General features: G+C 34.9%; 1 protein-coding gene across 1 annotated transcript in view; it reads right to left on the bottom strand.

Annotated features, from left to right (window-relative positions):
* The window catches only part of LOC132548101 (uncharacterized), a 37,952-nt gene extending 14,389 nt beyond the window's left edge, over positions 1 to 23,563 (bottom strand). Inside the window, exons 1-2 of the mRNA XM_060211926.1 lie at positions 23,267 to 23,563; positions 22,335 to 22,376 (exon numbers count right to left, since the gene is read on the bottom strand). Of these exons, the coding sequence (XP_060067909.1) occupies positions 22,335 to 22,376; positions 23,267 to 23,563 (339 nt within the window). The remainder of the gene's footprint in view (positions 1 to 22,334; positions 22,377 to 23,266) is intronic.
* Positions 23,564 to 24,643: the final 1,080 nt, after the last annotated feature.

Genomic DNA, 24,643 nt, shown 5'->3' with positions numbered 1-24,643 from the left:
ATACAGGTCACCTGTATATAACAAATACCTGTCTATACAGGCCACCTCTGTATAACAAATACCTGACTATACAGGTTACCTCTATATAACAATACCTGACTATACAGGTCACCTTTATATAACAATACATGTCTATACAGGTCACCTCTATATAACAATACCTGACTATACAGGTCACCTTTATATAACAATACCTGACTATACAGGTCACCTCTATATGATAAACACATGTCTATACAGGTCACCTCTATATAACAATACCTGACTATACAGGTCACCTTTATATAACAATACCTGACTATACAGGTCACCTTTATATAACAAATACCTGACTATACAGGTCACCTTTATATAACAATACCTGACTATACAGGTCACCTTTATATAACAAATACCTGACTATACAGGTCACCTTTATATAATAAACACATGTCTATACCTGTCATCTCTGTATAACAAGAGTGACCTTTAAAGACAGGTTTGACTGTAATGACATCCTGTTGTAACACACATTACATAAACTGTTTTATGAACACCAAGTTAATCAAATGCATCAGAACAGTACTTTGCTGGTGCCTGTAAAACAATGGTACTTAACACAAACAGCATAGTGTCACAATTACACTCAACACTCACAGATATCCACAACAAATACTTGGTTATGATAAACATATCATAAGATGTGAAACTTATACATATTTTCAAAATTTTAGCTGTTGAAAAATTGAAGCTTGCTGAAAGTAAAACCTTCCAAGTGTTAAAATGCCTACCAGCATGATACCGTTCAAACTTCAGAAACATTTCTGTTGACCACTGTAGGGACTGTAATTTATATTACACAGTAATATCACAATAACAGATTTTCAGAAAAGTGTTTTGAATAAGAACAATACATAATAACAAAACTGATTATCAGAGTTTAACCTAGTGGCCTATACTTCAAACGTCCACTGATCCGACCTAAAAACATTTTATCTATAATTACATATGTAGTGATTTATTAAAATCAATACCTTAATCCACTTACAACCCATTACCTACATACAATAATACGTATTAGTTCTTGTAACCCACATCTTGTTTTACTAAAGATAAAATAACATGGGGCCAAAATCACATAAAGCTGAGTCACTTTAAAGTCATCTGTCGGTAAAAAGAATTCCATTAAAATTTTTCATAGTACACATTACTTTGTAAATCTGAGGATACCTACATGTATGGACAGCATACATGAATGATATAAAGTTTCAAGTATTGACAAAGCTGATAAACTGGCACTCTCGAGGCCTATGTCTCCTGTACGGTGTAGTAGGACTAACAACCAGTGGACCATTTAAAGTTAAGGGTGACGTTCCCTATATAGTACTGATCGTGAGGTTGCCAATCATGCCAATCGTGTGGGTGCTATTTCTTCACCCTATGAGGTCATATGTCATTGTAGACATAGTTTACAATGTTTTAATACACCAGTAGATGTATATATCATTAACAAAACTTAGCACCAGTGTTTGTTTATAATGAAAATCAATCAATCTTTCCTAACATAGTGTTGTACCACTTCACTATATCAACCTCAGCGATTCCAGCCTCCGGGAGACGGATTGTCCCCGATACCTAGCCACCACTGACCCAGTTTAGAGGATCTTCTGAAGGACATCCTATGTTATAAATGATAGGTACCTAATCATGAATGTTGAAGTGTCCATCCTTACTATATATAAAGTTTGATCAAAATTGAAATGTTAGAATTGATCTTAATTCAAAACTTTAAATTGAAATGGAAGGAAACTGGAGTCTCCGGGAAAAACCCTGAAGTTTTCTTGCCAAATCTTGGACAATCTTTAACCCCAGTCAATCAGGTTCAAAACAAGCATGCCACTACTGTATAATCCAACAGACCCCACATATACATCTCATTAACATTGAAGTATGTTTTTATATTCATTCACCGTTAACTTTGATGTCCTAATTAACAAGGTGATCTCTGACAGTGTAGCAGCAAAGACTTATAATATATATATATAGATATGGTAATTAATCCTGTAGGATCATGTCAAATCTTTACAAATGCCTTCCTTATTCAATGAATATATTTCTTTAAAAATGTTCTCTATGAACTACCGAATATTCAAATCATTTCTATAGACCTAGATAATAAGAAAATTCATAAATACAAGGAACTTATTTGTTAGAAATATTGACCTTATCAGATTTCCAATTATTGCTTTGTAATGTAGAATTTCATCATTTACATTAGTGATATCATTCCAAAGTAGCTCAGGGATAATCACACTTCATACAGCCTCGTGTGTGAATATTAACATTGTACGTATCAGTCCCCAGTAACTCAGGGATAATCACACTTCATACAGCCTCGAGCGTGAATATTTACATTGTACGTATCAGTCCCCAGTAACTCAGGGATAATCACACTTCATACAGCCTCGCGTGTGAATATTTACATTGTACGTATCAGTCCCCAGTAACTCAGGGATAATCACACGTCATACGGCCTCGTGTGTGAATATCTACATTGTACGTATCAGTCCCCAGTAACTCAGGGATAATCACACTTCATACAGCCTCGCGTGTGAATATCTACATTGTACGTATCAGTCCCCAGTAACTCAGGGATAATCACACGTCATACAGCCTCGTGTGTGAATATCTACATTGTACGTATCAGTCCCCAGTAACTCAGGGATAATCACACTTCATACAGCCTTGTGTGTGAATATTTACATTGTACGTATCAGTCCCCAGTAACTCAGGGATAATCACACGTCATACAGCCTCGTGTGTGAATATTTACATTGTACATATCAGTACATAGTAGCTCAGGGATAATCACACGTCATACAGCCTCGTGTGTGAATATTTACATTGTACATATCAGTCCCCAGTAACTCAGGGATAATCACACTTTATACAGCATCGTGTGTGAATATTTACATTGTACATATCAGTCCCCAGTAACTCAGGGATAATCATACTTTATACAGCCTCGGGTGTGAATATTTACATTGTACGTATCAGTCCCCAGTAACTCAGGGATAATCACACGTCATACAGCCTCGTGTGTGAATATTTACATTGTACATATCAGTACATAGTAGCTCAGGGATAATCACACGTCATACAGCCTCGTGTGTGAATATTTACATTGTACATATCAGTCCCCAGTAACTCAGGGATAATCACACTTTATACAGCCTCGTGTGTGAATATTTACATTGTACATATCAGTCCCCAGTAACTCAGGGATAATCACACTTTATACAGCATCGTGTGTGAATATTTACATTGTACATATCAGTCCCCAGTAACTCAGGGATAATCACACTTCATACAGCCTTGTGTGTGAATATTTACATTGTACGTATCAGTCCCCAGTAACTCAGGGATAATCACACGTCATACAGCCTCGTGTGTGAATATTTACATTGTACATATCAGTACATAGTAGCTCAGGGATAATCACACGTCATACAGCCTCGTGTGTGAATATTTACATTGTACATATCAGTCCCCAGTAACTCAGGGATAATCACACTTTATACAGCCTCGTGTGTGAATATTTACATTGTACATATCAGTCCCCAGTAACTCAGGGATAATCATACTTCATACAGTCTCGCGTGTGAATATTTACATTGTACGTATCAGTCCCCAGTAACTCAGGGATAATCATACTTTATACAGCCTCGCGTGTGAATATTTACATTGTACGTATCAGTCCCCAGTAACTCAGGGATAATCACACTTTATACAGCATCGTGTGTGAATATTTACATTGTACATATCAGTCCCCAGTAACTCAGGGATAATCACACTTCATACAGCCTCGCGTGTGAATATTTACATTGTACGTATCAGTCCCCAGTAACTCAGGGATAATCATACTTCATACAGCCTCGCATGTGAATATTTACATTGTACGTATCAGTCCCCAGTAACTCAGGGATAATCACACTTCATACAGCCTCGCGTGTGAATATTTACACTGCAAGTATCAGTACATAGTAACTCAGGGATAATCATACTTCATACAGCCTCGCATGTGAATATTTACATTGTACTTATCAGTCCCCAGTAACTCAGGGATAATCACACTTCATACAGCCTCGTGTGTGAATATTTACACTGCAAGTATCAGTACATAGTAACTCAGGGATAATCATACTTCATACAGCCTCGCATGTGAATATTTACATTGTACGTATCAGTCCCCAGTAACTCAGGGATAATCATACTTCATACAGCCTCGCATGTGAATATTTACATTGTACGTATCAGTCCCCAGTAACTCAGGGATAATCATACTTCATACAGCCTCGCGTGTGAATATTTACATTGTACGTATCAGTTCCCAGTAACTCAGGGATAATCACACTTCATGCAGCCTCGCGTGTGAATATTTACATTGTACGTATCAGTCTCCAGTAACTCAGGGATAATCACACGTCATATAGCCTCGCGTGTGAATATTTACATTGTACGTATCAGTCCCCAGTAACTCAGGGATAATCACACTTCATGCAGCCTCGCGTGTGAATATTTACAATATGTTTAAAAAGCAACAGAATTCTAATTAATCTTGTTCAGAAAAGAGTTTCCAAGTTTTGATTTCAAGCTACGGATTCCTCTACAGAAATTCTCCCATAGAACATCATTTTCCTCTACAATAATTTTCCTATAGAACATCATATTCCATAACAAAAATTCTCCCATCGAACATCATATTCCACTACAGAAATTCTCTCACAGAACAACATTTTCTCCTACAGAACTTCAATAGAACATCATATTCCACTACAAAATGTCTCTCATAGAACATCATACTCCTTAACAGACTATCATCTCACACAGAACATCATACTCCTTAACAGAATATCATCTCACACAGAACATCATACTCCTTAACAGAATATCATCTCACACAGAACATCATACTCCTTAACAGAATATCATCTCCCACAGAACATCATACTCCTTAACAGAATATCATCTCACACAGAACATCATACTCCTTAACAGAATATCATCTCACACAGAACATCATACTCCTTAACAGAATATCATCTCACACAGAACATCATACTCCTTAACAGAATATCATCTCCCACAGAACATCATACTCCTTAACAGAATATCATCTCACACAGAACATCATACTCCTTAACAGAATATCATCTCCCACAGAACATCATACTCCTTAACAGAATATCATCTCACACAGAACATCATACTCCTTAACAGAATATCATCTCACACAGAACATCATACTCCTTAACAGAATATCATCTCACACAGAACATCATACTCCTTAACAGAATATCATCTCACACAGAACATCATACTCCTTAACAGAATATCATCTCACACAGAACATCATACTCCTTAACAGAATATCATCTCACACAGAACATCTTACTCCTTAACAGAATATCATCTCCCACAGAACATCATACTCCTTAACAGAATATCATCTCCCACAGAACATCATACTCCTTAACAGAATATCATCTCACACAGAACATCATACTCCTTAACAGAATATCATCTCCCACAGAACATCATACTCCTTAACAGAATATCATCTCCCACAGAACATCATACTCCTTAACAGGATATCATCTCACACAGAACATCATACTCCTTAACAGAATATCATCTCCCACAGAACATCATACTCCTTAACAGAATATCATCTCACACAGAACATCATACTCCTTAACAGAATATCATCTCCCACAGAACATCATACTCCTTAACAGAATATCATCTCACACAGAACATCATACTCCTTAACAGAATATCATCTCACACAGAACATCATACTCCTTAACAGAATATCATCTCACACAGAACATCATACTCCTTAACAGAATATCATCTCACACAGAACATCATACTCCTTAACAGAATATCATCTCACACAGAACATCATACTCCTTAACAGAATATCATCTCACACAGAACATCATACTCCTTAACAGAATATCATCTCACACAGAACATCATACTCCTTAACAGAATATCATCTCACACAGAACATCATACTCCTTAACAGAATATCATCTCCCACAGAACATCATACTCCTTAACAGAATATCATCTCCCACAGAACATCATACTCCTTAACAGAATATCATCTCACACAGAACATCATACTCCTTAACAGAATATCATCTCCCACAGAACATCATACTCCTTAACAGAATATCATCTCCCACAGAACATCATACTCCTTAACAGAATATCATCTCACACAGAACATCATACTCCTTAACAGAATATCATCTCACACAGAACATCATACTCCTTAACAGAATATCATCTCCCACAGAACATCATACTCCTTAACAGAATATCATCTCCCACAGAACATCATACTCCTTAACAGAATATCATCTCACACAGAACATCATACTCCTTAACAGAATATCATCTCCCACAGAACATCATACTCCTTAACAGAATATCATCTCACACAGAACATCATACTCCTTAACAGGATATCATCTCACACAGAACATCATACTCCTTAACAGAATATCATCTCACACAGAACATCATTTACCCATATCAAATTTCTCCCATTGCACATCTTTTTCCTGTTAAGAAATTCTCCCACGAAACATCATAATTCATTTTAAAATTCTGATACAGAATATAATATTTTATACATGTTCATAATTTACCACAGAATAACTCCAATACCTTGACAATGGCAGCTATAACAAGCACTTTGTATATCTCTATTGGTCAATTTTACCTGGCGGTTTGATGAAGCTTTTTGCTGTAATGGAGGCCCCGGCTGGTCCAAAAGAAACAGACTTTAGATTGTCAACATCATATCATCAGTTCTTATAGTTCATATGTAAATTATCTTATTAATAAACAATTTGTGAAAAAGATCACTCAAGTTGGTAATTCACAAATGTGATAGGATAGCAAGCCAAATTGTCGTAGTTTGTATTTTCTTCAAAACACTGCTGATGGTTCTTTACTTCTGAATTTATTAGATTTGAACTTTGACAGAAAATTTAATGATCTGAACTTTGACAGAATATTTAACGATCTGAACTTTGACAGAATATTTAATGATCTGAACTTTGACAGAAAATTTAATGATCTGTACTTTGACAGAATATTTAACGATCTGAACTTTGACAGAATATTTAATGATCTGAACTTTGACAGAATATTTAATGATCTGTACTTTGACAGAATACTTAATATGATTTGATTTAGAATATATGGTTATTTAAATTCCAAATTTTAGGTGTTTACACAGCTATAAGTTGTTACAAGGATTAGACCACTATTACAGCACTGAACTACACCATTATTACAGAGCCAAGAAAAACATTCATACAGCACCTTTGTCATATCAAAGCAGTTAAAATTAGAAGAAAAAAAATCCACATAATTATATGTCTCACTTGATTCAGCTTTTTGTTAGTATGGCAATTTTAAAACACAACTGCAAAATATGCTAAAATCTATGTTTATTTTTCCACAAAATTACCAAATCTCCCTTGATTTAATTTTTGATATTGTAATTGTAAGCACCACTGAAATGTTTTTGTTATATTAAGATATAGGTACACTGTAAAACAGATACCAACAGAAGTAGGGTAAATGTTATATAGAAATAAAACAAGCATTTTCTTAACAATTATGTGTTAAAGTGAAACACAGCGACCTCCTCTTTCAAAAGCCAACATTCCTTTCTACACACAGTTCTGTTAATAATAAGAATAAAAAGGCCTAGTAAATATTGTCAAGATGTATAATTATTAAGCTGGTCATCATGACAACTGCCTCACCTGGGACTGTTGAGGTGTTGACCCTTCAGATATCTGTAGGGATAACAAAATGTTCCTAATAATTACTCTGGTGTTTAGTATCAAATGTTGCTAATAATCACTCTGGTGTTAAGTATCAGATGTCCCATATAATTACTCTGGTGTTTAGTATCAAAGTTCCTAATAACTACTTTGGTGTTTAGTATCAAATGTTGCTAATAATTACTCTGGTGTTTAGTATCAGATGTTCCTTATAATTACTCTGGTGTTAAGTATCAGATGTCCCATATAATTACTCTGGTGTTTAGTATCAAAGTTCCTAATAATTACTTTGGTGTTTAGTATCAGATGTTCCTAATAATTACTCTGGTGTGTAGTATCAGATGTTCCTAATAATAACTCTGGTGTTAAGTATCAGATGTCCCATATAATTACTCTGGTGTTTAGTATCAAAGTTCCTAATAATTACTTTGGTGTTTAGTATCAGATGTTCCTTATAATTACTCTGGTGTTTAGTATCAGATGTTCCTTATAATTACTCTGGTGTTTAGTATCAAATGTTCCTTTTTATATCACTGGTCTTTTAGCATTAAATGTTTCTAAATTTTCAACAAAAGAAAAATGGTTTCGTACGTAGTATAGATAATTGCACAGAAACAAAATTCACGTTTTTATTCAACAATATGGAGATATTAAGTAGACACCCAAATCTATGTTGATTCTTCTTCCTTGACAAAATGATCAGTATGACTGGGCTCACCTGTGAATACGACGGTGGAGGTGGCATCTGACTACTGCTGGATCCCTGGGTTTAATAATAAAACTAAAACTTGTATCCATCAAACGTTACAGATACGCATGGAATAAATGCAAATTATAATTCTGAAAATAACTTCTTTAAGAGTTTTATAAAAAGAAATCAAAATAATATATATATATATATATATATATATAAATACTAAATATACAAACAAAATATTAACATCTGAAATTCCAAATCACAATCACTGTAGGGCACTATGTAACATATCTATGGCACCAATAAAATCGCCTGAAGATGGCCACATGGCTTGAAAACGTTAGTGACTGTGATTTGGAATTTTAGTTGCCATGACAATATTTTGTTTTGTATATTTATATGTATTATATGCAAAGTGTTTCACATATCTTATATTATATATATATATATATATATATATATATATGCAGACAATCGGTGGAGATCTATGTACTTCTAATATATATAAGCCATTTGAATATCACATAATTTGTTGATATAATTAACATATCCAGACCGTTACGGTTTGGATTAACTTAACATTTTTCAACTCCGATAAAATATATTTTTATCTTTCACCATCCTTTATCACATGTGCTTATCTCTCCTTACACAACTATTTTAAGTTGAGTTTTAAGTCACAATTAAATCTTCCAATCAAATCCATCAGAGTTATAAGTCACAAATAAATCTTCCAATCAAATCCATCAGAGTTATAAGTCACAAATAAATCTTCCAATCAAATCTATCAGAGTTATAAGTCACAAATAAATCTTCCAATCAAATCCATCAGAGTTATAAGTCACAAATAAATCTTCCAATCAAATCCATCAGAGTTATGTCACAAATAAATCTTCCAATCAAATCTATCAGAGTTATAAGTCACAAATAAATCTTCCAATCAAATCCATCAGAGTTATAAGTCACAAATAAATCTTCCAATCAAATCCATCAGAGTTATAAGTCACAAATAAATCTTCCAATCAAATCCATCAGAGTTATAAGTCACAAATAAATCTTCCAATCAAATCCATCAGAGTTATAAGTCACAAATAAATCTTCCAATCAAATCTATCAGAGTTATAAGTCACAAATAAATCTTCCAATCAAATCCATCAGAGTTATAAGTCACAAATAAATCTTCCAATCAAATCTATCAGAGTTATAAGTCACAAATAAATCTTCCAATCAAATCCATCAGAGTTATAAGTCACAAATAAATCTTCCAATCAAATCCATCAGAGTTATAAGTCACAAATAAATCTTCCAATCAAATCCATCAGAGTTATAAGTCACAAATAAATCTTCCAATCAAATCCATCAGAGTTATAAGTCACAAATAAATCTTCCAATCAAATCTATCAGAGTTATAAGTCACAAATAAATCTTCCAATCAAATCCATCAGAGTTATAAGTCACAAATAAATCTTCCAATCAAATCCATCAGAGTTATAAGTCACAAATAAATCTTCCAATCAAATCTATCAGAGTTATAAGTCACAAATAAATCTTCCAATCAAATCCATCAGAGTTATAAGTCACAAATAAATCTTCCAATCAAATCTATCAGAGTTATAAGTCACAAATAAATCTTCCAATCAAATCCATCAGAGTTATAAGTCACAAATAAATCTTCCAATCAAATCCATCAGAGTTATAAGTCACAAATAAATCTTCCAATCAAATCCATCAGAGTTATAAGTCACAAATAAATCTTCCAATCAAATCCATCAGAGTTATAAGTCACAAATAAATCTTCCAATCAAATCTATCAGAGTTATAAGTCACAATTAAATCTTCCAATCAAATCTATCAGAGTTATAAGTCATAAATAAACGAATGACACACAGGTTTGTATGGCTCACAGATATGAATGACACACAGGTATGAATGACACATAGGTTTGTATGACTCACAGATATGAATGACACACAGGTATGAATGACACACAGGTTTGTATGACTCACAGATATGAATGACACACAGGTATGAATGACACACAGGTTTGTATGACACACAAGTAAGTATGAGACACACAGGTATGTAACTGATACACAGGTATGTAACTGACACACAGGTATGTATGAGACACACTGGTAAGTATGAGACACACACACAAGTATGAGACACATAGGTATGTAACTAACACACAGGTATGTAACTGACACACGTTTGTATGACACACAGGTATGTAACTGACACTCAGGTACGTATGACACACAGGTATGTATGAAGCACACAGGTATGTATGAAACACACAGGTATGTATGAGACACACAGGTATGTATGACACACAGGTAAGTATGAGACACACAGGTATGTATGAGATACACAGGTATGTATGACACACAGGTATGTATGAGATACACAGGTAAGAATGAGACACACAAAGTTTTGTATGAGACACACAGGAATGTATGAGACACACAAATACATATGTTACACAGGTATGTAAATAACACAAGTAAGACATATGCATATACAAAGTATGGCTTGTATGCCTGACACACAAATATAATACAGGAATCATGTTCTTACTATGATGACATACAAATACTTCAGTAATGAAATGCAAGTTCTATTCCAGCACAACTACCAGGGCATTATCATTTGGTCTGCTTACATAACTTGTTCCAGATTTTTCAAAGTCGCTGTTCAGCCAACAATTTGGATGCATAGGTAAGTAATCATTGGGCTAAACAAGTATATGTCCATTAGAAGTCACACTACAACACATAAATCAATGAAAAGAAACTAAATCAAATGCTTGTTAGGATAAAAAGTAACAGGCAGAATCTCACTCCAGCAACAATGATACCATACCTGACCCTCGGTGGAAGTGTTCGTCTCAGACTGCGAGGGAGGTTTGTCTGTGGCAGGTGGATTGGCAGGTGGATTGGCGGGTGGATTGGCCGATGGATTGGCCGGTGGTGGTGATGGTGGTGGTGGTGATGGTGGTTTTGAGGCAGGTTGTTGTGGATTGACAGGTTTGGGAGGGGGTTTCTTTCGGACCCGTTTTGGTGGCTGGTTAATACAATTTGTTCCATTCATAATATCAGACATACTACAGATACTACACGCATGATTACGGAGGACTAATATGTAGACTTAACATTAATTATAAACATTTGTTTTCATCCTTAAATGATTACTGATATAAAGACAATAACAGAGACGCGAAATGATATCAAAAATTCGTCAAAAGAAATGCAACAAACCTGACGTACCATTCACACAAACAAAAACACTTCATACCAACTCTATATACTATTATAGGGGTTTACCAAAGGCAGAATGTTCTTCAAATCATATAATTCATAGAAATAATAATATTATACAATTAATGACTTTTTTTGAGGTGGACACAATGATTTATCTACCCCGTAAGGTAATATTCACGGAGTCTGATTTGTGTAAATTCTGAGGATATTAAATCATTTGGAATTGATCTATCATGTATGATAAACTTAAGATCACAAATTAGACACTTTTGACAGTAAAAAAAATGGAAGATTTCATAACAATTATTAAAACATCTATTTTACATATAATAAAATATAATGTATAATCGTTTTAGTAGAAAGTTACTGTCACAGATTGTAAGCTTGTTATGGTTAGGAAGCCATGATTCCAGAAATTACATTTATATAGGGCTTGTAGCAGAGACAAGTTTTACAAAAGAGAAAAACGATAATACATGCAGTTAAATCCAAACAAACAAAAAAAAACTTAAAGCTGATTAACATAACTAAATATCTTTTTCTTATCTAATTTTCGATTTGATTTTAGTATTTCTTGAAGAATAATTTGAGTAATTTGTTGCAGAATGTCAGTATCTATAAGATTCAGTAAAATGCTTTTTCATCGAAATCTGTTGACAACAGAAATGATTATATGATCATTAAAAATAAGTTTAATATCCTAGTTCTTTATTAACACACACTGAACCACATCTCACTGTGTACTAACACACACTGAACCACACTTCACTGTTTACTAACACACACTGAACCACATCTCACTGTGTACTAACACACACTGAACCACACTTCACTGTTTACTAACACACACTGAACCACATCTCACTGTGTACTAACACACACTGAACCACACTTCACTGTTTACTAACACACACTGAACCACATCTCACTGTGTACTAACACACACTGAACCACATCTCACTGTGTACTAACACACACTGAACCACATCTCACTGTGTAACAACACACACTGAACCACATCTCACTGTGTACTAACACACACTGAACCACACTTCACTGTTTACTTACACACAATGAACCACATCTCACTGTGTACTAACACACACTGAACCACATCTCACTGTGTAACAACACACACTGAACCACATCTCACTGTGTACTAACACACACTGAACCACATCTCACTGTTTACTTACACACACTGAACCTCATCTCACTGTGTACTAACACACACTGAACCACATCTCCCTGTGTAACAACACACACTGAACCACATCTCCCTGTGTAACAACACACACTGAACCACATCTCACTGTGTACTAACACACACTGAACCACATCTCCCTGTGTACTAACACACACTGAACCACATCTCACTGTGTAACAACACATACTGAACCACATCTCCCTGTGTACTAACACACACTGAACCACATCTCACTGTGTAACAACACATACTGAACCACATCTCCCTGTGTACTAACACACACTGAACCACATCTCCCTGTGTACTAACACACACTGAACCACATCTCACTGTGTACTAACACATACTGAACCACACCTCACTGTGTACTAACACATACTGAACCACATCTCACTGTGTAACAACACACACTGAACCACATCTCACTGTGTACTAACACACACTGAACCACATCTTACTGTGTAACAACACACACTGAACCACATCTCACTGTGTGACAACACACACTGAACCACATCTCACTGTGTACTAACACACACTGAACCACACCTCACTGTGTACTAACACACACTGAACCACATCTCACTGTGTAACAACACACACTGAACCACATCTCACTGTGTACTAACACACACTGAACCACATCTCCCTGTGTAACAACACACACTGAACCACATCTCACTGTGTACTAACACACACTGAACCACATCTCACTGTGTACTAACACACACTGAACCACATCTCCCTGTGTACTAACACACACTGAACCACATCTCACTGTGTACTAACACACACTGAACCACACCTCACTGTGTACTAACACACACTGAACCACATCTCACTGTGTACTAACACACACTGAACCTCATCTCACTGTGTACTAACACATACTGAACCACACATAATATCAACACCACCACTTACAGTGTACAGATCACCAAAGAATATTGTACCTTAAAATCCATTCTTTCTCTAAATATTTATTTTTTTACTCAATGGACAGAACAGTTTTTTGAACTTTCATCTGATCCATAAAACAGTGACTCTGATCTAGGCATTTAATTATATTAGTCCAATTTCAGTTTAATCAAGAAAATCACAGAATTACCAGCATACTTAGTTTACATTTAGTCACACATTTTGACCTTAGACCTGAAGTTTACTTAATTCAATAGTCATTTAGTACTGTTGGAGGAGCTGTCTGACATGATCCTGTCCACAGACAGTAGACAACTTGATGCCAGTTCTGAAATATACCTCCCCTCTCCTCCAAAGGTTTGTTGCCTGAGTGATATTTGTATAAAACTAGACAATATGTATTACCTGTAAGGTTATATTATTATTCTTGCTAGTTGAGATTCTATATATAAGATGCATACATCAATATCTTCAGCTTTTAAAATCACCAGCATGGATGTTCTATTCTGGGTGTGATACACTACATCACACTACCATTCAAACAAATTTTATAAAGTTTTAAAAAATACTCTGTAACTAACTTTACACAATAAACTTCTTCATCTGGTTCCTTTAATCAAGAAAATGAAAAATAAAAAAATTAGATTTACGTTTCAAATCCGTTCATGATTTTGTATGTAAGCTGCCGATGAATGGGTGTAGCGTACTATAGGCTAGAACTTCCTAAATGGGCCTGTCTCTTGGCCCACTTCTTTCCTGTGGTGATAACATATCTACCTCATACTTCACTTCTCCCACAAGCTTTTAAATCTGTAAATATTTTAGGTCCTACTTAAATTAGCTCGGTATTGGAACGGCACGAGTCAGTCCCATAGTAAGCACTTACCACTTATTTACCTTACATAACAATATCAATATTTTATCTGTACTTACGATATAAATAACATTCTAGGTCATTTCAAGCATCATATATGTAATACCATTTACCAACATCACAAATATAAAATTAGTATAAGGTCAATTCAACTCAGCAATGCAGAATTTCTATCATTGCTAAAACTGAAGAAGATAGATAAATAAGACCACAATCGCACGATCATGTACTAGTATAACAAATCTTAAGATTTCAAAATCTATTGAAGTATTGATGCCTATCATCATGTGATCTTCATTTGTTCTTTAAAAAAGTAAATCTTTTCCCTTCTTTCTCTGTTTTTTGTTCATAATAACATGTACATGTATATGATTTTTTTTTCCTTTTAAGAAATAGCGAAAATAACTTACAGCTGCCAAATTCAAGATGGCCATTTGTCAGCCATTTTGTTTTTCTGATCAGTCACATCAATAAGGTTTTACAGTCATTTTCCAGTAATAGACAACAATACATCAATTATATGTCAAGTCATTTTCCAGCAATAAACAACAACACTGTTGTTTTCCAGTTTACAATACAATGGATCTTAATGTAAACAAACAAGTTAAATATAATTTTGTCAGTAGCATTCCAAGCCGTACGTATTTATCAGTATGAAATCTACCTTTAATTAACTTGTAATTCAACAATACAAAAACCTTAGCTGAAACTGCCGTTGTCTTAAAGCAGCTGAACAAAGCATGTTTACCTCAGATTAAAAAAAAACAACCTTGTTGTTTAGCTGTGTCAAGTTACCTACAGAATTTCTGATTTGGTCCCTTGAGGTCAACAGGTAAGTATTGATTCTGTGACACACAGTATTCTTGTCAATATTCTCCTCGACAACCGTTATACATAAAGCATTGTCAGTCATTGATCTCAGGTATCTAGCTTGGCTGAACAGCTTTTACACTTCTCTTTTGAAAAGAATTATCATTGGACAAGGTGATCATCTTATAAATGAATATAAAACACACACTTTATTCAGATGCAAATATCAACAAAATGCCACTATCTCCATCATATCAGATGATATACCAACCATGTTTTTTTCCCCTTCAGACACCATCAGAATGCTGTTTCATACGGAATATTGTTCTGTACAGATATTTTACCAACACACATCACTATCGTCTTTATTCAATTATAACCCTTCTGTGAATATTTTTTGTAGTACAGTTTTCCTTCAGTGCAATAAGCCCAGGGAACCAACACATCAAAAGTGTGAAAACAAGGAAAGGAACAGGCTTCTCTCAGGACAACATGATATCACTTACTGGTAATTCTACAGTACAACAGTAGATACTGGTTGGCTTAATACTGAAGTATTGTTGAAAAAAAATAAAATGGTACTTCTGTACTAAAATTTGGGTTATTTTTCTGATAGATTTTCATTTCATTTCATCTCTACAATTCAAGCACATCACAAAATATGACACCCAAGGGAATTTTTTGTGATCTAACAACCTTCACATAATCATATAAATTTCCCTGTTTACAGTATGTCATTATCATTATAATAGAAATTAATGTGTACAGTTAGACAGAATTTATCATAATTGTAATAAAAAACATTGTTTTATTCAGAAAGCTAAGCTTTTCCTGTACAGGTCCAATATGTGGTATAAAAGTCTGCAGTATGAGACCTCCAGTCACCACTGATATATGTACCTAGAAAGTCCAGGTGACTGAACACAGCTTTAAAGACACGATGACGTGTGACATTGATTCTATCCACCAGTAATGTACACTTTACCTTAGGTGTTGGTACAACATCTAGCACTGTGCTCATTAAATAGATCCTTTCATTTTTACCCCTACAGATATAGATTTGTTATACAATCTACCTCTCCTGAGTATAATGAGGACGAGCGGTCTGTATACAGTGCAATATCTTAACAACAGTTCAGACAGTGAAAGGTAATGCTTAGGCTCAAACTTTGCTACAAATTCCTAAGTACAATGTTGGTACAAGATAAGAATGCATTTTTGTGGAGGATTTGTTTCGATCGATTTTCTGAGCACTCTTAATCCAAGAATATATATGTCAAAGTACTGTTCAGATATTAGTACTGTATACATAGATTTATAGACCTATATTGATAAATAAAATCCCCCCCCCGGCTTCCCCAAATAATATGACGTGACATGAATTCTATCAGTTCTGAGGAAGCCGAAAGTAAGGTACTGACTAATTTAATCTGATTTAGATATGATTATTAAATATAGGTGCTAGCTGAGACTGATTAAGAAATGACTGTTAAATATAGGTGCTAGCTGAGACTGATTAAGAAATGACTGTTAAATGTAGGTGCTAGCTGATACTGATTTAGACATTATTGCTAAATGAAGGTGCTAGCCGAGACTGATTAAGACATGATTGCTAAATGAAGGTGTTAGCTGAGACTGATTTAGCTTAGACTGATTTAGCCATTGGTGATAAATGTAGGTGCTAGCTGAGACTGATTTAGCCATTGGTGATAAATGTAGGTGCTAGCTGAGACTGATTAAGCCATTGTTGATAAATGTAGGTGCTAGCTGAGACTGATTAAGCCATTGTTGATAAATGTAGGTGCTAGCTTAGACTGATTAAGCCATTGGTGATAAATGTGTGACCTATCCATCTAAAGAACCAAAACCTTGGTGACAGATAGGAATGTCCGCTAGTAGAAGAATATATTTAATGAAATTTCATCACCAACACACCTTAGTTACGGTGTTTTAGATATACTGTTTTTAGTCTAATGGAACTTTTTGTAGAGCCAATTATGTATCATGAGGTGTAGACCTTATAATTACCCTAATGACTATTCCTTGTAAAAGGACTCTTATCAGTTTCACCTAAGAAACATTCAATATCCACTATAATCAGCCTCTACAATACCAGTTTGACGTCGGTCGTCAAAACACCCTACGTGTCAAACACAGTAGATGAAAGTGGCAACATTCAATACCTGTAGATACCATTGATAATGGGAAAACTTTCCCATGCGTACCAGCTACTCTAAAACTACTGCTCAATTTGAAATGGATCAGAGGATCAATATTTCATGAGTTGTCTACATCACTACACAACATTAATTCCCCTGCTCCTTGTAGTTAGCTTGTAGAACATATTCCCTTGAAATCTCAATCTAATATCTCCATAAATATCAATAACTTAAAATCATTACAAAAGTTCTAAAAATAAGGAACAAGTCCTTTCATACAATATACAAGAAAAACACTAAAACTTTCAGATTTCCCATGAAACCAAATTATATGTCAGAATTAAGAATTGTTCCCGACACAGCTGACATGGCTATTAATTCAGACTGGAGTGTTTACAAACCGTTTGTCATGTCTATCTAATTATACTATTAAACAGTACCACTCCACAAATATATCTTTTCTGATATCAATGTATTGCTTTTCGAGAATTCAAATCCGTTCCACATCAACGCTTTCATTTCTCAATTAAGATACAAAATAATTGTTTTTCAGGCAATCATCATCACCATGTACATAAAGGGACGATGGGATTTGACACCAGAATCTCCAAACTTTCAGCAAACACCCAAATTAGATTAGGATGTTCATCTATTCAGTTGAAGTTCTAATAACCTCACTGACCTTTTGTCTGTGTTGGACTTTCAACCCAGGACTCTCTTGCCAAGATTATACACACATGTAGTGTATATGTGTCTGAATGAGATGACACATGTAGTGTATGGGTAGCTCTATATAGCCACCCAACCCATCCCCATCAAAATGGCCGGATCATAAAAACTTCTGACAAGAAAAGGAGATATAGAACCAATTCTTAGTTAAATAGGTGACAAAACAAGGAGGCATAGGTGACAAAACAAGGAGGTATAGGTGACAAAACAAGGAGGCATAGGTGACAAAATAAGGAGGTATAGGTGACAAAATAAGGAGGTCTAGGTGACAAAACAAGGAGGTATAGGTGACAAAACAAGGAGGTATAGGTGACAAAACAAGGAGGTCTAGGTGACAAAACAAGGAATCATAGGTGACAAAACAAGGAGGTATAGGTGACAAAACAAGGAGGCATAGGTGACAAAACAAGGAGGTAAAGGTGACAAAACAATGAGGTATAGGTGACAAAACAAGGAGGTATAGGTGACAAAACAAGGAGGTCTAGGTGACAAAACAAGGAGGTATAGGTGACAAAACAAGGAGGTCTAGGTGACAAAACAAGGAGGTAAAGGTGACAAAACAAGGACGTAAAGGTGACAAAACAATGAGGTAAAGGTGACAAAACAAGGAGGTCTAGGTGACAAAACAAGGAGGTAAAGGTGACAAAACAAGGACGTAAAGGTGACAAAACAATGAGGTAAAGGTGACAAAACAAGGAGGTCTAGGTGACAAAACAAGGAGGTAAAGGTGACAAAACAAGGAGGTCTAGGTGACAAAACAAGGAGGTAAAGGTGACAAAACAAGGAGGTATAGGTGACAAAACAAGGAGGTATAGGTGACAAAACAAGGAGGTATAGGTGACAAAACAAGGAGGTCTAGGTGACAAAACAAGGAGGTATAGGTGACAAAACAAGGAGGTCTAGGTGACAAAACAAGGAGGTAAAGGTGACAAAACAAGGAGGTAAAGGTGACAAAACAATGAGGTATAGGTGACAAAACAATGAGGTATAGGTGACAAAACAAGGAGGTATAGGTGACAAAACAAGGAGGTCTAGGTGACAAAACAAGGAGGTATAGGTGACAAAACAAGGAGGTATAGGTGACAAAACAAGGAGGTCTAGGTGACAAAACAAGGAGGTATAGGTGACAAAACAAGGAGGTATAGGTGACAAAACAAGGAGGTATAGGTGACAAAACAAGGAGGTATAGGTGACAAAACAATGAGGTAAAGGTGACAAAACAATGAGGTAAAGGTGACAAAACAAGGAGGTATAGGTGACAAAACAAGGGGGTATAGGTGACAAAACAAGGAGGTATAGGTGACAAAACAAGGAGGTATAGGTGACAAAACAAGGAGGTATAGGTGACAAAACAAGGAGGTATATGTGACAAAACAAGGAGGTAAAGGTGACAAAACAAGGAGGTAAAAGTGACAAAATAAGGAGGTATAGGTGACAAAACAATGAGGTAAAGGTGACAAAACAAGGAGGCAAAGGTGACAAAACAAGGAGGTATAGGTGACAAAACAAGGAGGTCTAGGTGACAAAACAAGGAGGTAAAGGTGACAAAACAATGAGGTAAATGTGACAAAACAAGGAGGTAAAGGTGACAAAACAAGGAGGTCTAGGTGACAAAACAAGGAGGTAAAGGTGACAAAACAATGAGGTAAATGTGACAAAACAAGGAGGTAAAGGTGACAAAACAAGGAGGTAAAGGTGACAAAACAAGGAGGTATAGGTGACAAAACAATGAGGTAAAGGTGACAAAACAAGGAGGCAAAGGTGACAAAACAAGGAGGTATAGGTGACAAAACAATGAGGTATAGGTGACAAAACAAGGAGGTATAGGTGACAAAAAATGAGGTAAAGGTGACAAAACAATGAGGTAAAGTTGACAAAACAAGGAGGTAAAGGTGACAAAACAAGGAGGTAAAGGTGACAAAACAAGGAGGTATAGGTGACAAAACAAGGAGGTAAAGGTGACAAAACAAGGAGGTATAGGTGACAAAACAATGAGGTATAGGTGACAAAACAATGAGGTAAAGGTGACAAAACAAGGGGGTAAAGGTGACAAAACAAGGGGGTATATGTGACAAAACAATGAGGTATAGAACCAATTCTGGGTAAAATATGTGACAAAACAAGGAGGCATAGGTGACAAAACAAGGGGGTAAAGGTGACAAAACAAGGAGGTATAGGCGACAAAACAAGGAGGTATAGGTGACAAAACAAGGAAGCATAGGTGACAAAACAAGGAGGTACAATGTGTAGGACCAAATTTGTCTTGGTCATTTTACTTACAGACAAATTCAAACAGCACATACATTGCACCATTGCTTTATACAAGTGTTTATCATTTTGTTAGAACTTTGGATGTTTCATATCAAAAGTTCTGAGTAATCTGGTTGGTAAATTTAGTTAAATTTGTCCATCCTAGTACACTCAATGTACTAAATCATCATGTTATGTCAAGTACTGATATCTATAGCTATATCACACTTCACTTTGTAAAGCATATGTCACTATGGTGACTATAATTTGATGTTGTGTCACTTTTACAAATGGACACCATATTGAGCAAGGTGATCTCAGATTTCCCATGATGCTTTGTGATTACTGATTTCCAGACAATTTGTCTTAATTGACTGTGATAAATCCATTGGGAAAAAATTCCCAAATATCTTCAAAAGAAACAGACAAAGGTCGGTAAATTGTACTGTTATAAATATACATGTATACATATCAATTCTTCAACAGTTTTGTTGTCCAATCTCTTGTTCAATTGGCGTTGACGTTGCACTGAATTTTGCCTGATGACATTCACCGAAAGAATTGTTCTGCATAGAAATATAGTTCCAAACTTCAACGGATATGACAGCAATTTTATGAATTTTTGTAGATAAACTTGGTCATTACAACAGATCACAAATCTTTTATTTCAACAGTTATTTAAACTGTTAAATGTAATTTTTAATGCACATGCTAAAATACAGCTATTTTCTGTCACTGTGGAATACAGCAAAAATATATATGTGACGGGTGTATTCCGAAAACGGCAGCACCAGTTACAGGATAATTATCTATAGAATATTAAAACTTTCTCTCAAATATCCTTAAAAATTATTTTCTTTCTACTTTTTGTGACCCTGAATCAGGACAAATGATGTGTTAGATTACAACAATAAGTAGGTAAACATTGTTTACTATGTATACATAACATACCTTCTGTATATAAAATAAATAAGATAGACACAGCAAGGCATTATGAAACAGAAAAACATCTATTGAATACATGTACCAATATATCAAAATAAAAACAAAAAAAAAGTGAATTAATATGTAGGTTGTCATTGGTTACACCATCACACATGTGACATGCAAACAAAGCTAAGTGACTTGTCAAGGATTAGTGTTATCTGTTTAAACCCATCACAAAATCTACCACTCATTCTCTAGAAATTTATTCATTAAAGTCCATTAATGATACAGCATTAAGTGGTACTTACATTATAAAACATTTATCTGATATAAATACTGCTACAGATCAGTTGATAAATAGGGATGGGCTTATTACAAGACATGAGCAATCTGTCCAATAGTTTGTGGCCTAAACATCACTTGTATTTCTAGAAAACTTTATCTTATAGCTTTGTTACGTTCCATACCTCTAGTTCTTCTTCTGTAAATTCTTATTAACACTTGATGAATCCCAAGTACACTTTATGAAACCTAAAATTTTGAGATTTTGAGAATTTTTGAGAGTGGTGGATTTTGAATAACACTACTCCTGACGATGTTAGTGGTTTGAATTCTGCCTTCATAAGCTTCTAACATGCATAGCTCACCGATGTGTTCTCCAGGGACTGGCCCCCAGGAGTGGGGGCATTCTACAAAACAAGACACGACTATACCCATCAAACACAGACACTTAAATGAATGGAAACTAAAGCTGGTAGAGTGTTACTAGACTAATATGTTTTTTTATATAAATACATAAACTAAAGCTGGTACAGTGTAACTAGATCAATATGTCTTTTTTTATATAAAAAAATAAACTAAAGCTGGTACAGTGTAACTAGATAAATATGTTTTTTATCTAAAAACATAAACTAAAGCAGGTTGAACTCTTTCGAATGTTCAGACCAAACAATGGTTTTAAAATAACCATAATTTATTTATTATCTAATCAATGAAATTCTAAGTTTGAACAAATAATCATCAAAGAAAGCAAACAAAACAGAGTCTGAAAACTTCATGAAAGACTGGTTCCTGTTGTTTCCTTTAAAAGCATTGTTTTTTAAATCATGATAATGTTTGTACATATCTGTATCTCTGGGTATAGTACACGTGAAAATTACAATTAGTTCCGAGTCCCGGGGGAGGGACCCCTCTTGATAACAGGTAAAATAATCAAAACAAACCTAAGCCACCAGGCATAGGGAAGAAAAGGCAGATCTGGCACTATTTTCTAAAATTGCAAATATCAAAAGCATCATAGCCAAAGATCACTTGTCATATGATGTATGGATTCTTGCCATGACTGTTTTAATTGTAAACTAATATGTGTATGAAAGGTATACAATTGATTAAATATCTAATTCAGGTCCTGAATGGAAATTTAAAAAAAAAAAAAAGGAAAACAGATTAAATCTATAATATCTAGGTAATTTTCTAAAACTAAACTATAAAACAATAAACAGAATAGGCAGGATGGTAAATAGCAGTTTTAACAGGGGTTCTAAATATAACTTGTCTTTGTAGTCTGTATGCTTCCTACCTTGCCTTGCTTGCCTGCAGCTGTGCTGGCTGCAGCTTGACCTTGTCCCCTTTGTGAGGCACGGGGCGGACCACCATTTTTCCGAATTTCTACCTCTTCAAATTTTCCTTTACGAGGGGTAGAAGACTCCGAGCGAGTTGGCCTCTGTTTTGCTTGTGCCCTTGTGGAAATGTTTTTTGACCGACTGGGTGACTTCGAAGAAGAAGCCTGATCAGACGATGGGGCAGATCGTGAGCTCTCTGGGGCTGCCTTCACCTGTACAGTGGTCGGAGCGTCAGCAGAGGCACCGTTCCCCATGTCTAGGTTTTATAGGTGTTCTCACACTTCTAAAATATGAAGAAACAAAATTTATGCTTCAGGCTCGACCAAAAAATTTTTTTTTCTTTAAATAACAAAATAAATTCTATCTCATTACTTCAAGAAAACCATCCAGAGCAAATAGGATTAATTTGAACAAAAATTTAAAGACAATCTGTACAACCACAAGATGAAGCATTAATTTACCAGTAAACATGGTGGAAATGTTATCATACCAGCCTGGAAAGAATCTGTACATATTTATCTCACCATAGTTTAACACCTATTGTACTAGTACATTCAGTGTTTGCAAGATCATGATAGTACACATCCTGTAAATGCAAGGATTGTTAATGTGTCTTTAGATAATATATGTGTCTTTAAAACTAGGTAACTTAGAAGGCAGCAATACTGTATTCCATATGAATGTCATATTTGATAATATATACATAGACCAGGACGAAAATCAAAACCAAGAATACATTATACCACAGTATGTAACCTCACTTTAAGGTACCTTTTTTCTAAAATGTGATCAGTTTATCTGCCTTGAATTTCTTTTATGTAATCACAGTTAAGTTTCTATGAACAAAAATCTAAAAGTAAATAATTAAACGTGGCCAAACAGTATTGAAACAAATAAATATATCATCACTCGAACTTTATTATAGGTGATACCTGGTAATTATCTGATAGCTCTGGTCAGGATAACCACCATAAAAATGAAGTAAATTATATGTGTGCAGAGCCTTACATTGTTCATATACAAACGGAAGATTATAAAGCCACCTGAACAGTATACTGAAGAGTAAAAAAAAAGTGTAAAGAATATTCATTCCTCATACTTCATAAGGTATGAAAAGTTTACAATGGAGGGCTGAAGACTTTTTAGAATGCTCAAGACGTTAAAAAAATATCAGAAAAAAATCTATCTTTTTTTAAGTTGTGGAAAATAAATTTTTACACTGTTTAAGATTACAAAAAATAAAATCCACATATATTTATATGTCTTGAAAAAAAGTATTGATTAAACAAACTTAGTGACCTCATGACTTTTCAGTATTTAAAGCAGTAACGAAA

The sequence above is a fragment of the Ylistrum balloti genome, unplaced genomic scaffold, assembly GCF_031769215.1.
Source record: "Ylistrum balloti isolate Yb309-2 unplaced genomic scaffold, AGI_CSIRO_Ybal_v1 Utg370000, whole genome shotgun sequence".
NCBI lineage: Eukaryota > Metazoa > Mollusca > Bivalvia > Pectinida > Pectinidae > Ylistrum > Ylistrum balloti.
This window is presented reverse-complemented; position numbering and strand designations above follow the sequence as displayed.